The sequence below is a fragment of the Dermochelys coriacea genome, chromosome 14, assembly GCF_009764565.3.
Source record: "Dermochelys coriacea isolate rDerCor1 chromosome 14, rDerCor1.pri.v4, whole genome shotgun sequence".
Taxonomy (NCBI): Eukaryota; Metazoa; Chordata; order Testudines; family Dermochelyidae; genus Dermochelys; species Dermochelys coriacea.
Window position 1 is genome coordinate 13383057 of NC_050081.1, and position 15623 is coordinate 13398679.

The 15623-nt window shown below is 41.1% G+C and overlaps 1 protein-coding gene across 5 annotated transcripts in view; it reads left to right on the top strand.

Moving 5' to 3' along the window:
• The window catches only part of ANKRD40 (ankyrin repeat domain 40), a 42159-nt gene that overhangs the window by 17277 nt on the left and 9259 nt on the right, over positions 1-15623 (top strand). The window contains exons 1-4 of one of the 5 annotated variants that reach the window (XM_043497605.1): positions 5433-5450; positions 7217-7288; positions 8994-9163; positions 9522-9611. The exons of 1 other annotated variant lie outside the window; for it this stretch is intronic. In XM_043497605.1, the coding sequence (XP_043353540.1) occupies positions 9030-9163; positions 9522-9611 (224 nt within the window). In that variant the 5' untranslated portion in view covers positions 5433-5450; positions 7217-7288; positions 8994-9029. Of the gene's footprint in view, positions 1-5432; positions 5451-6380; positions 7289-8746; positions 9164-9521; positions 9612-15623 lie in introns of those variants that run through there. 3 more of the 5 variants (XM_043497604.1, XM_043497603.1, XM_038372104.2) reach the window with 3 other exon arrangements.

The following is a 15623-nucleotide window of genomic DNA, read 5'->3' on the forward strand; positions in this document are numbered from 1 at the left end:
TCAAACCTATTTAGATCCTAAAAAAATCCCACGTTAGCCACTAAAAAGCAAAATAAATGTAATGTTTAAACAGCTAAGGCCTTTAACAAAACTAAACTAAGTTTTCATTATAAAGAGAATTTATGGTTCAGCCATTTGAGAAGGCTTGTTCTCTCAGTCACTACTACCCACATTTATTTAGCCATGCCTGTCTCCATCCTGACCCCCCAAATAGCTACATTTTCCTTGAAGAACCCAAGAGCACCTCATTAGATGTGCAACATTTTATTCACACTTGAGAACCACAGGTTTGAGAGCGCTCTCCTGCCAACAAAAAACTTCCACCCCCAATGAGCTGTGTTAGTGGTGTCAGCAGGAGCGCTCTCACCATTGTTCACATTGGTGCTTGTCGTTGGCAAAACTTTTGTCTTTCGGTGTGCGTGTGTGTGTGTTTTAACACCTCTAAATGACAAAAGTTTTGTCTTTCACTTGGCAGTGTAGACAAAGCCTTAGTGCCACACAGCTAAAATTTAAAAAAACAAGAAACATGAAGTTTAAGGTTTCTACAGCAATGTTAACACTTTCATGTTGTGCAAGGAATATTAAATATCCGGGGTAGCCATGTTAGTCTGTATCCACAAAAACAACAAGGAGTCCAGTGGCACCTTAAAGACTAACATTTATTTGGGCATAAGCTTTCATGGGTAAAAAAGCACTTCTTCAGATGCAAGAAGTGGTTTTTTACCCACGAAAGCTTATGCCCAAATAAATCTGTTAGTCTTTAAGGAATATTGAAGTCATTTCCTGATTTTTTTTTTAATTTGAACTGTACAACGGTAGACCTGTATTAGCATAGGAAAACAGACTAAAGAACTCCCTTGTATTCTAAAAGAAATAAGAGAAATTATATGGGTAGGCACCTTCCCGGAGGCACAGCTATGTTTCTGATAAGTACACTACAATTGACTGCGAAACACACACTCCCTTAATTGCACTAATCTACATTTCAAGGAGTGTGCATTTTATAAAGACATGAATTGCACAAATGCTTCTATGAAAGCAGGAAGGAAGCAGATTTAATAATTTTATTAAGATGATGTTGAAGTAAAAAGAAAACGGTACAGAGTTTAAGTGTAGAAGTTTCTGGTTATGAGGGAATAAGGTACAGATTATCAAGGGGTGTGAAATTCGGTTTAGGAACGGGTGGTGTAAGGAATACATAATCTGCAATCTCCCCGATTGGAGGTAAAAGTTTAACGGGTCAAAGTACAGACATTGAGATATGGGGGTATGTTGTCCATATAATGGCTATGTTCAGGTGATGAGGATGGATTTACCCTCATTTAATGTGGGGTTTAATGTTCAGTGAGTTTTACTAAACACATTCCTCATCAGACAGAAAGGGTTCAAACAGCAGTCTGTGAACTTTCCACTGGCCAGGGGAACGGCAGCAGACCCCCCACTGCTCTCTAAACAATGAAGTTAAGTAGCAGCCTGTGGGCTGATCTCCAAGACCTTGTCTATATAGGCAAAGGACCTATGTTTTTCAATAGCATCAGTTTAACTCAAGTGAAAGTTCCCCTTACTTGAATGAAAACATATACACTTCATCCCCTCAAAACATGTTTTTTTACCTGCATAGATATGGTCCAATTCATCTATTTCAAAGTACCAGGATCTAGTACCACCAGTACATTCTGAGCTCAAAACCACGGGGAAATTCTGAACTGAATGCCTGGCTGAATTACATGTTCAAATAAAATAATTTTATGAAAAGCATACATATTTCTTGAGTTGTGAATCCTTCCTGTAATACATACCTCTAGATGTAACATTCTGCACACGGAATTTGTAAACGGATATTAACTTTTCTAAATCAAAATCAGATTTCCAAATTTGTTGTCGAGATATCCTTCTCAACATCTGGTTAGCCCATTTTAAAATGGGAGTCTGTTATTTCTCGGTCTCTCAATTCAGATGTGACTAAAGATATTCACAAACATTGCTCATTTTTCATTTAACATCTTTTTTACCAGGAAGTTATTAATGTGGGAACACTATGTTTAAACAATTTTATACCTTAATCTCATCATCCTCTACCAAGCAAACAATACATCAATTGCTTTGTCTATCAGGGTGTCAGTGTTGTGATCAAGCCATTAAATCCTAACCTACAAAAAATGGAAAACCCGATCTTAAGCCAGGTTTTGAGCTCAAATGGGAGAAGTATCAGAGACTCCATGAAATCCACTATGAACTTTGCTACTGATTTTATGGGGAAGGAGCTGATACAGTTGACTGTGATGGGTGACAGTAAAAACTCTTAAGGTAGATACCACTGAGTAAAACAAGACAATATCTGGGAGGGAAAAAACCTCCTCTTCTGAGCAGTTTAGTACAGGAAATTAACATGTCACAGCCACATATAAAGGAAATATGAAAGTATATTGCTAAATAGTAACAATATTGTAAATGAAAAATCCAGAAGTTCCAAGACAAATTTGATTTGTGGAAATAAAACTCTCACATAAGCAAAATCTTCATTTCCAAAGGTTTCAGAGTAGCAGCCGTGTTAGTCTGTATTCGCAAAAAGAAAAGGAGTACCCGTGGCACCTTAGAGACTAACAAATTTATTAGAGCATAAGCTTTCGTGAGCTACAGCTCACTTCATCGGTTGCATCTGATGAAGTGAGCTGTAGCTCACGAAAGCTTATGCTCTAATAAATTTGTTAGTCTTTAAGGTGCCACGGGTACTCCTTTTCTTTTCATTTCCAAAGGATCTCAAGTTCTTCATTATCCTCTGTTCTTTAGGTAGTTAGCATGTCCTCTATACCAGGGGTAGGTAACCTATGGCAACCGGGGGGCTCCGCTACTGGCTCGGGGTCCCGGCTGCAGGCCACAGGTCCCAGCCACTGGCCTGGGGTCCTGACTGCTGGCCCGGGGCCTGCAGCTGCTCACATCTATAGCCCACTGGCCCCAGCCTGGTGCAGTGAGGGGTGCGGCTCAGCACTCTCACCTTATAAATTGTTCCAGCACCACTGTAGTAGGAATTTTTAAAGTCCTGCTTACATCACTCTCACGTCACATGGAACAGTGCACTGCATTTGACGTTGAGATTAGAATGTACATGCAAGAACTGAATCAGAATTTTCTGACAGATTTCAAGATTTCCAGCGATTTGGCCCAATGCTTTCTTTTCTAATTAAGCCCGAAAAGTTCAACAAAAGCTACTTGGATTTGTCTGTATTTCAGTGGATAGGTGTTGAAGATTTCGAAATGCAGCTCATTCAGTTAAAAAAGCTCAGAATTGTGCGCATCGAAGTTTGGAGATCTGCAGAGTGCACTTGAAACTACCGAGACAGATCATGGGGCCTCTATTCTGACCTGCTGGACATCCTGGTCGGTGAAATTTAACTGTTTGAAGAAAACTGCGATTGCAATGCTTTCAGCATTTGGATCCACGTACCTATGTGAACAGATATTTTCACACATGAAATCTGTTCTCTGTCCCTCTAGGAGCCAGTTAACTGATCACTCAGAAGCCTGTAAAAAGAAAAGGAGTACTTGTGGCACCTTAGAGACTAACAAATTTATTTGAGCATAAGCTTTCATGAGCTACAGCTCACTTCATCTGAAGTGAAAACTTATGCTCAAATAAATTTGTTAGTCTCTAAGGTGCCACAAGTCCTCCTTTTCTTTTTGCGAATACAGACTAACACGGCTGCTACTCTGAAACCTGTCAGAAGCCTCTGTGCAGCTTAAAGTATCCAAATACAGGCCAGACATCGGAAAACTCGGCAAGGAAAAGCAAGGGCAAGGATCACACTAAACTGATAAGATCTGCATTTTGACTGAATTTTAAATGAAGCTTCTTAAACATTTTTAAAAGCCTTATGTACTTTACATACAACAATAGTTTAGTTATATATGATAGGCTTACAGAAAGAGACCTTATAAAAACATTAAAATGTATTACTGGCACACGAAACCTCAAGTTAGAGTGAATAAATGAAGACTTGGCACACCACTTCTGAAAGGTTGCTGACCCCCTGCTCTATACTATTCATCTCCCACCCCAGCACAACCAAACTGCAATAAGACCTACCCAGAGACTTCCTCCTCCTCAAAGTCAGGAACGACCCCCTAAAAAATCCCTCCACATTCCATGCACAGACAGGCTTCAAGAAACTTTTCCTCCCATCCGAGGCAAAGAACTCTCTCCCGCATAAAGGGCTAAACACAGACCCTCCCACCTTGCTTCCTCCCCTCGGACCCCCGCCGCCCCAAACCCTACGAGCTGCTCATTTTTCTTAACTAGTTATTTCTTTACCAGGCACAAATCGCCTCACATAGTTAGCAGAAATCCCTCATGCACTAAGTTGCACGCAGAGCCACGAGAGAGCTCCCCCCACCCCCCAATCCTGGAGCGAGCAGACCCGTTCCTTTCCAATGCTCCTCAGTCAGGCTACTACGGATCCTCTCCCTCCTCCCAGGCTATTCCTCGTAAGGGCTCCGGCCCCCCATCCAAGCCTAGCCAGGCCCTCCGCACTTTCCTTCCCAACCTCCCGCCGGCTCCTCATCCCCAGGGCCATGAAGGGCCCCAGCCTACTCCCCCCAGCCAGAGCCAAGCCCCCCCGCCTCGCTCCCTCGCCTCTGCGGCCACAGTCCCCTCCCCGGCCCGGCGGGGCCCCTTAGGTTCTCCGCGGCGCGTGCGGGTGATTACGACAAAACCAGGCCTTGGGGGCCGGGAAGAGGCGGCTCCGTTTCACTCACGCTCTCGTGGTCCCACCGCACGTTGCTGCGCTTCTCATCCGGGGCCAGGTTCCTGTCCCGGCCCATGAGCTCGTCGAGGAGCTGGGCGGCCGATATCATCGTGTCCTGATACCCGAGTGGCCCCTTGCCAAGCACCGCCGCCTTCGCGCCCCCCCCCCCCCCCCGCACCACACACACGCTCCTTCCCCGACCGACCGCGCGCTCGCGCCGCCGCTGGAGTGACAGAGACAAAATGGCGGCGGCGGCGGCGCTCCCAGCTCTTCCCACAATGCAACGCGCTCTCGCTAGCCGCCCATGGGGCCTGTCAGGGCTTGGGCCTCTCAGTCCCATAGGCCTCATCCCCGGCCTGGCTCGCTGGCGCGCGGCGCTGTCTTTGTGACGAGGGCCTCGCTGAGCTGTCTCCCTCCCATGCACCCCGATGCGGAGCGTGGCAGTAAACGTGCTCAGAGCCCACTCAGCGTGCACAGAGCCCTTCCCATTGCAGTGCCTCTCTCAGAGACAGGCCACCGCGTCCGCCAGCCACCCCGCTATGGAAAGACACCTCCTCCGCCATGCAGGTCGGGGCTTGGCGGCAGCAGGGGAGCTGCGCTCCGACAGCGAGATCCGTGCAGAGGTTGTATGGAACCTTGGTGGAGCTAGTCGATGCCAAGCCGACATCCCCCAGCGGGGAGCGGCTTACCTCAGCTAGCTGCATGGAGGTACCACTGCCTGTGCCTTGTCTCCACTCAGGTCTGGTCTACGCTAGGAACTTACGTCGGCATAGCTACGTCACTCAGGGGTGTGAAAATGCACACCGGAGAGACGCAGCTGGAATGACCTAACCCCTGTGTAGACGGCGCTAGGTTGACCGCGTTGACCTAGCTACCACCTCTCAGGTCTGGTCTACACTACAGACTTACATCTGCATGACTACTTCACTCAAGGGTGTGAAAAATCCAAACCCTGAGCGACATAGTTATACTGACCTAACCCCCGGTTTAGACAGTGCTATGTCGGCGGGAGAGCTTGTCCCATCAACCATAGCTATTGCCTCTCAGGGAGATGGATTTACAACACTGACAGGAGAGCTCTCTCCCATTGACATAGAGTGTCTTCATTAAAGTGCTACAGTGGCACAGTTGTGCCTATGCAGCATTGTAAGTGTAGATCTGCTCTCAGGGCGGTGAATTACCTATGCTGATGGGAGAACCCCTCCTGTTGGCGTAGGTAGGGTCTGTACTTAAGCGCTCGAGCAGTGGTGCAGCTGCAGTGCTGTAGCATTTTAAGTGTAGACATACCCTCACTCCTGTTAACTGTCTCAATGTCAAGTCACAGGTGGCTTTGCAGAAAAGGCACAGTCACGCTGTTGAGAGACATTGTGGCACCACCGCAACACAGCTAGACTTGAAAAGGAGTACTTGTGGCACCTTAGAGACTAACAAATTTATTAGAGCATAGGCTTTCGTGAGCTACAGCTCACTTCATCGAATGCATCCGACGAAGTGAGCTGTAGCTCACGAAAGCTTATGCTCTAATAAATTTGTTAGTCTCTAAGGTGCCACAAGTCCTCCTTTTCTTTTTGTGAATACAGACTAACACGGCTGCTACTCTGAAACAACTAGACTTGGCACCTCTGAGGTCACAAAAACAGGACATCCCTGAGCTGGATTTGGGAAGGGGAGCACAGAAAGAGGGGAAGGAGATGGTTCCTGGGAGGGAGCGGGCCCTCCTGGGCAGGGTGAGGAATGGGTGTTGGGGAGCTGATGTCATGAGCTCTTTTTTCTGCTCTCAGCAGCTTGTTTGTCAGGTAGAAAACAGCAGCTGTGGCTTAAGGGCTCCTGCTGGGGAGCCAGCGGAGCAGACTGGCAGGAGGAGGAGCAGCATTAGCACCATGGCGGAGGAAGAAGATGCAGCAGCCTCAGATGTGACTCAAATGGCAAAACCCAGGACTTTAAATTTCCTAGGAGGACTTACAGATTTCCTAGGACACCATCTGAAAAAAAGGTCTGATCCTAGGAATCAGATAGCAACCCTAACCAGAACACAGTGGAGAGATGTGTCACTGCAGAACAATGAGGTGCCATGGTCTCATGAGAGGCCACAGTGACATGGCACAGCATTGAGAGATGTCACTGGCTTCAGATATCATTGTCTCTTAGACATATCCATCACTGTGATGTTGATTATTTATAATTATTACATTGATTATTGAGCATCAATATTATGTTCATTGTTGCATCAACACATCTGTCCTGATCAATGGTTAAAATAGATCAAATCAGGAAGAGGTTCTTTCATCACCACAACCAAGGAGGAAGGGGGAGATATGGAGGGAGTGCTGTGTACAAAAATCAGGGGGAGGAAGAGATGCTCCTCTCTAGTTTTAGGAAAGGAGGGGGAGTTGTGTTGTCCTCCACTACTTCTTTCTTTAACCCCTAGTCCTGACCCTGCCCTCAGAGCACATTAATGCTGCCTTGTCCAATAGGAGAATTGGACAAGAACTGTCTCATTGATTACAGAGGCCTGGCATAACTCCACAACTGTTGGACTGTGTCAGGTACTGTATGTCCTAGAGTGTAATAGAAGTTTGCTTATATATTTTTAAAATTACTTTTTGTTTTGCTTCCAAAATTCCCTTAATAGTGTTTGCAATCCAAACATTGCAGCCTGATGCTAATGCATGAGAACCAAAAAGTGACACTGAGAAACAAGTAAAAAATGACTGTAGTCTATTTTAATGTTTCAAGTTGGATGAAGTGCAAAACGTAAATACACATAATAAATGATGTAATGTGAGATAGACAATTACTATTATTTAATTAAATCTAAAATATTAGGTGCGATTCTGCTCTCGCGTTAGTATATGCTGGGAGCACCTCCTCTAAAGTCAGTGTACTTACCCCAATATAAACTTAATGTAAAATCATAAGAATTTGGTCCATTACTTAAAACAATGGTAAAAAAAAGTTGTTTTTTAAAAATAAGATTTTTACGTGGATTGTGTCTCCATGTTTTGTAAAAAAGGTGGCTCTACTGATTTAATTAATTACTAGTCACATAGGCCCTGATTCTCTAAAGAGAATTACATCAGTAGACCCCCTACACTTGCACAAAACCCTATTGAAGTCACTGGGGTGTGTGCAGTCCCAGGGGTCTGTCCCCACAGTTCTCCTTTCAGGATCAGGGCCATAGATGCTTTATTTTTACACTATCAGACATTACAAAACAAGTTATTTTAAATAGCTCTAAGTAATTGTTACAACCATGTAATTACTTGAATAATTCTTACTAATGTTGAGATCCCATTACTTCAGTGAAACTATTTGCATGAGTAAGGATTAGGCCATTAAGTCTTTGAGTTTATTTTAGACTAAAGGCCAGATTCTGGCCCCCAATACAGCACCTTTGTGCTGGTCCTGTGGCCCAAAATAGCTTTAAAGGTGCTCGAGCTCAGCGTAGCTGTTATGAATTTTCCCGGGATGTAGGATGCCATGATACAGCTGGTGCAGGTCAGCTGGATCTGAAGATGGAGTCGTAAGTCTGTATTTTAACTTGTGTTCTATAATAAGGTAGTTGTAAAATAGTGTTTTTCTCACCAATATCTCTCATTATTTGACTTAGAATGAATAAAGAAAATTAGCACAATAGTAATAACAATGTGAATTGGCGGAATCAGTTGTGGCCCTGATCCTACAAATTGTTCTGCTGGATGGAACCATGTTCCCCACATGGAGACTTCACTTGATTTCAGTGGGGCTACACATATGGTGCTGAGCTACCTAGGCAGAACAACTTGCCGTTTGGGGTTGTAGGAATAAATAATGTTGTGGTAGAAGATATTGTACATTCAAAATTATTTGTATATTAAGCAATAATTCATTTTAATTGAATAAAAATAATCAAGTAGGAGCCTGAATATATCTGATGAATCATAGCAAACAGGACAGCTACAGCCAGGAATTGCATGCAAGACTGTTGGTAGGAACTAAATATCTAGGTCAGAGAGTTGTCACAGATAATAGAGTCCCCCTGAGAAGAGTTTAGGAAATAGCAACAATCTAGAGATAGTGTACTATGCAGTTGTCTTTAATTTTCTTCTGAAACGTGTGACTCTATCTGATTTAAATGTAACAGACAGAAAGTAATCAATATATGAATTTAAAATTAAAAGAATAAGAGACACACCTTGTTATGCAGGGTGAATTTTATCTTTGACTTGCTGCTCAGTATGTTAGCTTTATAAAATGTTAAATCACCTTCAATTTGCAGCTGCTTAACAATAAAGTGACCTTAGAAAGATGACAACTTTTATAGAGGAAAAAGAACTCCAGGAGAGACTGAGAGAAGCAGCTGCTTTGGGAGACATTGGGGAGGTCCAAAAACTGGTGGAATTCGGAGTGAATGTCAACTCTCAAAATGAAATCAACGGCTGGTAAGCCTTTAAGAGGAATGAATGAAGTGTATTTTTAAAAGTTAATAAAACTGACAATTTCAGATACCGTGAAGAACATTTTAAGAGCCTTTTATTCTTTGTCTGCTAATGATATGGTGGATGTTATATATGTTTTTCATATGAAATATATTAATGCAAGGCTATCCAGTTTTGACAGTTTGAATTCTGAGTGTAATTTAAATGTCCTATTTAAACCCATTGCCTAATCCTCCCTCACTAGAGATACTGTAAAATTATTCTAAAAGGAGGAAGTAATGGTACTGTTGATAATTGCTGTTCTGAGCTTACATTATTTTGTTTCAGAAGTTTTGATCCTTAGTCTCTGATTTTCTATTAGTTCAATGTGTTGCCACCTTCTATTACTTATACTGATGGGATTAGGAAAGCTGGCTGCACCAACACAGCACAGTAAAATAACATTCAGAAGGTAAACCTCAGATTGGCCAAGCTTGCTCATTTTTAGAGAGGCTTATTCTGGGTTACTTTTAAGGCAGCTTTTAAAATAACTTTCTGTTATGTGAAAAGATCTTGCAATGTGTTTCAGTGAGATACATAACGCCTAACAGATTTTTTTTTTGTTTTGACATCTCATTCAAATACTACTTGACAACTCTAAATCCTGAAACTCTTCTATAATGAACCATACCCAGACTAGTCATAAAAAATGTTGTTTTTAAAACATGATTTTAACAATTCAGGCATTCTTGAAGATTGTTTTACCTGGATTGGATTCAGTTTATATCTTTATGTGAATTACTGTGCTGTGCTTACATGCATGAAAATAGGAAGTATGAAACAGAAAGGACAATAAACTAGAATTTTAAAAACTAAGGGCCTAATTTTCAGAAGTGCCAAGTTCCCATGACAGTTGTTACTGTAAGTGGGAGCTGTGGCTATTCAGCACTTGTGATAATCAGGCCTTATATGATTTGCTTTCTTTTTTTTGTTAAAGAGTAGAATTATGTAGTGATTTTTCTCCCATTTCACTTTCTCATTATTTCCATATGCATAATAAACTGCTGCTCATTAGCAAATCAGTTTGTTCAAAAAACTGGCATTAAGACAACAAACCAAAACCTGGCATAAAATATATTTTTTAAAAATTGCTTCTTGTTCTGTACTTTGGCTATAATCGTGTCTTCCATATCTTTGAGTCTGTGTGCAGAAGTTGCATCTCTGGAATAGGTCTCATGTATAGGTCTGATCCTGAGACGTGCTGAATACTTGCAGCTGCTGTTGACATAAATGGGATTTGTGAGTGCGCAATACCTCTCTGTATTAGACTGCATGAAATCCTCATGAAATGGTCAGAATAAAATCCTAAATTAGGACAGAGTTGCTGAGGTTTATATACAATTGGAGCAAATAGTGGTTGCAATTGTGCACCGAGAACCATGTGGATGTATCCATGCACTTGTGCAGAGCTCTGATGTTGTCACTGGGGCTCAACATGGGCACAAGAGTGTATCTGTGGAGTTCTCAATACAGGCTCATAATTTAAAGTGGAAGCTGTGTGAATCTAAGCATTTATATCAAACATCTCCTCCTTAGTACCTGAAGCTTTGTATTTGTACCTATTTTTTGGCTCAAACCCACAAACCCATCATAGGGCCTAACCACATCAGCCACGCTATCAGAGGATCGTTCACCTGCACATCTACCAATGTGAATATATGCCATCATGTGCCAACAGCGCCCCTCTGCCATGTACCTTGGCCAAACTGGACAGTCTCTACGTAAAAGAATAAATGGACACAAATCAGACGTCAAGAATTATAACATTCAAAAACCAGTCGGAGAACACTTCAGTCTCTTTGGTCACTTGATTACAGACCTAAAAGTGGCAATTCTTCAACAAAAAAACTTCAAAAACAGACTCCAACGAGAGACTGCTGAATTGGAATTAATTTGCAAACTGGATACAATTAACTTAGGTTTGAATAAAGACTGGGAGTGGATGGATCATTACACAAAGTAAAACTATTTTCCCATGTTTATTCCCCCCACCCCTACTGTTCCTCAGACGTTCTTGTCAACTGCTGGAAATGGCCCACCTTGATTATCACTACAAAAGGTCCTCTTCCCCCCCCTTCCCCCGCCGGTAATAGCTCACCTTACCTGATCACTCTCCTTACAGTGTGTATGGTAACACCCATTGTTCCATGTTCTCTGTGTATATAAATCTCCCTACTGTATTTTCCACTGAATGAATCCAATGAAGTGAGCTGTAGCTCACAAAAGCTTATGCTCAAATAAATTTGTTAGTCTCTAAGGTGCCACAAATACTCCTTTTTTTTTGCGGATACAGTGTAACACGGCTGCTACTCTGAAACCACAAAGCCTGGTGACTTGGTCAGAATTTTACTTCTGAACTCAAAGTGACATGCAGGGGGCTTGAATTCAAAGTAAGAAAAGGTTTTGCACCAAGTCCAAAGAAACAAAACAGCCAGAGCTTCACAGACCTCTTCTCAGATGCCATGGGATTTTTGTTGTAAATAATATAGGAGTTCTTTCTGTTGAGTTATAACAATTATTTTAGCACACTTAAAAATAGTGGCTTTTACCTCAAATGCATAGTCCAGTCATGGAATACAGTACTTTCCAGTAACTGTCATGTCTTATGGCATTGTCTCCAGTTGAAAGCAGATGAATTGCAGTTAAATTCCTGTGAAAAGAAAGAAGTTATGATGGGGGACATAGCTTAGTCTTATCTAACTATCTTGAAAACTCCTATCTGTGCTGCTTTTATGTTTTTCCATCTAGTACCCATTCAGAACAACCACCCCCCCACCCCAAACATTAGTATATTAACACATTCTGGATATGAAGTTAAGCACGCAAAATCAGGAAATTTTAAAATGATGGTCCTTGCGTTGTAATATACATATCTATGTAACTTTTATGATTCTTTACATTAAATATATATATTGAGGTATACATCTAACAACATATGCTTAACATTGGGGCTATGGTAATACAATAATAATAATGTAGATACAAGGGAGCTGAGTCACAGACACTTGTTGTGCAACTTCCCCTTTCTGGCTTATCCATTGGGCTTTTTGATTGTTTGTTCTTTTAAAAAATGCCAGGTATTTCACAACTCTAACTCAGACACCTTTATGGGAAAGCAGCAGCAGCTGTTCAATGCAGCAGGAATGGTGGGATTAAAATTAAAAGTCCAGATCCCCAAAACTCTGCTTTTGAAAACATGACTGCTTCTTTCTAGATCTCTAAAAGGGAGTTGAGCTCTTTTGAAAATCTTGTCCCAGTTGTGGATGGTGAGCATTTTTGAAAATCTGGCTCTTACTATTTCATATGCAGACTTATTCCGATTGCAAACAACACTGTAACATTTTGATTTGCACTCTTGGAATTTTTGTGCAGGAACTAATTTCTGTACAGGATTTCCATTTCTAAGTGACAGGTTTCAGAGTAGCAGCCGTGTTAGTCTGTATTCACAAAAAGAAAAGGAGTACTTGTGGCACCTTAGAGACTAACAAATTTATTAGAGCATAAGCTTTCGTGAGCTACAGCTCACTTCATCACGAAAGCTTATGCTCTAATAAATTTGTTAGTCTCTAAGGTGCCACAAGTACTCCTTTTCTTTTTGCGAATACAGACTAACACGGCTGCTACTCTGAAACATTTCTAAGTGAGTTATCCATCAATTTAATCACATTTCTGTCTGAAATTTTTTTGTTTATCTACTATTGTTACAAGTAGCTCCTAAAATTACTACAACTAAAAGAGATTAAAGGGGGGGAAATTCTCTATTTCGTTTTCAGTTTACATTGTGCATTTGACATCACTTTGTGTTTAGTCATCTTTGACAGTTGTTTTTCTGGGACTTTGAAACAGCAATAGGATAAAAAATGTTTAAAAATGGGAAAATAGTATAAAATTACTAAAATTGGCAAGTAATAAGTGTAGTACTAGCAACTGTCTTTAACACAAAAAGAAAAGGAGTACTTGTGGCACCTTAGAGACTAACACATTTTTTTGAGCATAAGCTTTCATGAGCTACAGCTCACTTCATCAGATGCATTCGGTGGAAAATACCGAATGCGTCTGATGAAGTGAGCTGTAGCTCACGAAAGCTTATGCTCAAATAAATTTGTTAGTCTCTAAGGTGCCACAAGTACTTCTTTTCTTTTTGCGAATACAGACTAACACGGCTGCTACTCTGAAACTTGTTTTTAACACAATTTTGAATTGAAAAAAATATTTAAAATAGGTGAACCTCCTCAGGAACAAAAATGTGAAAATATTGTGTGGTTTTATAAAATATACACCAAAGATAACCAAATGATACTTGTTAAGACAGGCCCTAACATGCTTCTATATAACCTTTGATAGGGACTAATTTTTGATATAATTAAAAAAACCCCCACATTTGTTTTAACAGCTGTTATTTCTCCTAAAAAGAAACATCACAAAGCACATCTGAATGACAAATGATAATTGATAAATACTCATCAAGAGAGGTAGTGTGGGCTAATGGATAGACAATGGGCTGGGAGACAAGAAATCAAGGTTTTGTTCCTGGCTGTACGACTGCTTGTGACTTTGCGCAACTCATTTCACCCCTCTGGGTTTCCATTTCTCTTTCCATCCTTTGTGTGTCTTTTCTGTTTAGATTGTAAACCTTTTGAAGGAGGGACCTTTTGTCTCTTATTATGTGTATGTATATTGTCTAGCACAATCAGGCACCAGTCTCATCTGGGGACGCTAGGCACTACTGTAATATAATTATTATTACAGTAGTGGGTTTCTTAATTGGTGCCCCAATTCTACACAACAGCACTTACTACAGTGAGTAATCCTATTGCCTTGTATTCTGTGGGGCTTCTTCCACAAAGAAATACTAAACCCAGTGATAAGAATTTGCACAATTAGGCCCTTTGTTTCTTGCAGGATAGTCTTAATCATACTGGCATATAAAACAAGCAAGATTCTGTGTCTACTTTGCTTTCTCTTGCTTTAATTAGTCTGATTCTCACATGCATGCATCAGGTTTTATAGCTACTCTACTATTTCCTCCCATCAGACCCTTCTTCAGGAGTAAATAAAACCAACCAACCAAACAAAAAAACCAACAAGAGCAAAAACTCTTGATGTGTCAGAGGTGGTGCTGTTGGGCAGAACACAACGTATTCTAAATTTTAAAGTCGGGTGTGACCACACCTTTTCCTTAAAAAACAAATGCTTCCTGGAGAAGGAATTTGGACTGAAGTTTCAGAGTAGCAGCCGTGTTAGTCTGTATTCGCAAAAAGAAAAGCAGTACTTGTGGCACCTTAGAGACTAACAAATTTATTAGAGCATAAGCTTCACATCGATGAAGTGAGCTATAGCTCACGAAAGCTTATGCTCTAATAAATTTGTTAGTCTCTAAGGTGCCACAAGTACTGCTTTTCTTTTTGGACTGAAGTGAATCTTTTTAACCACTTAAGTTTTCTAAGAGATTTTACACCACTTCTTTCTCACTCTTCTTGTATGTAACTATAAACTCCTAAGATTCAACATCTTTTCCTCTCCTTGCTATTAGTCTGGGGAAGGATTAAGGATTTTCATGAAATTTAAAGAACAGCATTGGGAAGAGTGGTGGAGAAACAGCACCAGAAAATCTTTGAAACTAGGGTACTGCTTTTAAGCTGTGAGGTAGTGCTTTGTGGGGAAAATGGGATGGCCATACAGTTTTTGCATATTATAACATGCAGACACATTGTAAAATCTTATAAACATAGTGAGACTGACTCTCCCCTACATTTCTTCTGGGGATCAACTCTGGGGATTCCTCTAAAGAACAACCACTATCCAGGAAATGTGCCTTTTGCCTGAACCAAAACCACAGACCTTCCTTGTGGGTGAATTCTTTCCTTCACCAAAATCTCCTTCTGTATGAAGTAGGGGTATGTTTTTTGGAGTATATTTTTTTCTCCCTTGCCAGTATCTGAGAATGTCTTTCTTGCGGTTGTTATGCTGACAAATCCTATATTCCTTACTAGGGGTTTTGCCCGAGTAAGAACGCCAGGATCAGGGTCTGACTCTAATTGCATTATTCACTGTATCTCTGTAAAACCACTAGGACTACAGTTTATATGAAAATTGTAATGGGGAAAAGTGTTTGAAATTGATCCACCAAAAAGTTAGAGTTCTGCAAAGCTATTTATTGGGAATTTACCAATGTTTGTGTCAGTGTGATAATTTGGTGAAAACCAGTGTAATACGAAAGCTCAATTCTTCTTTTGGTATAAGGTACCGCAAAATGTCCTGGTGAGGAGATATTTCAGAAAATAAAAATTATTCTAGTCAACTCTGTTTTGAGATTTAATCAAATTGAAATCAGTTTGGTTTTCTAGAGATCTTTGCTCAGGAACTAGTCTGTTTCATTTTGGTTGGAGTGGTACAGAGAAAAAAATTCTTTTTCTTTTGATTA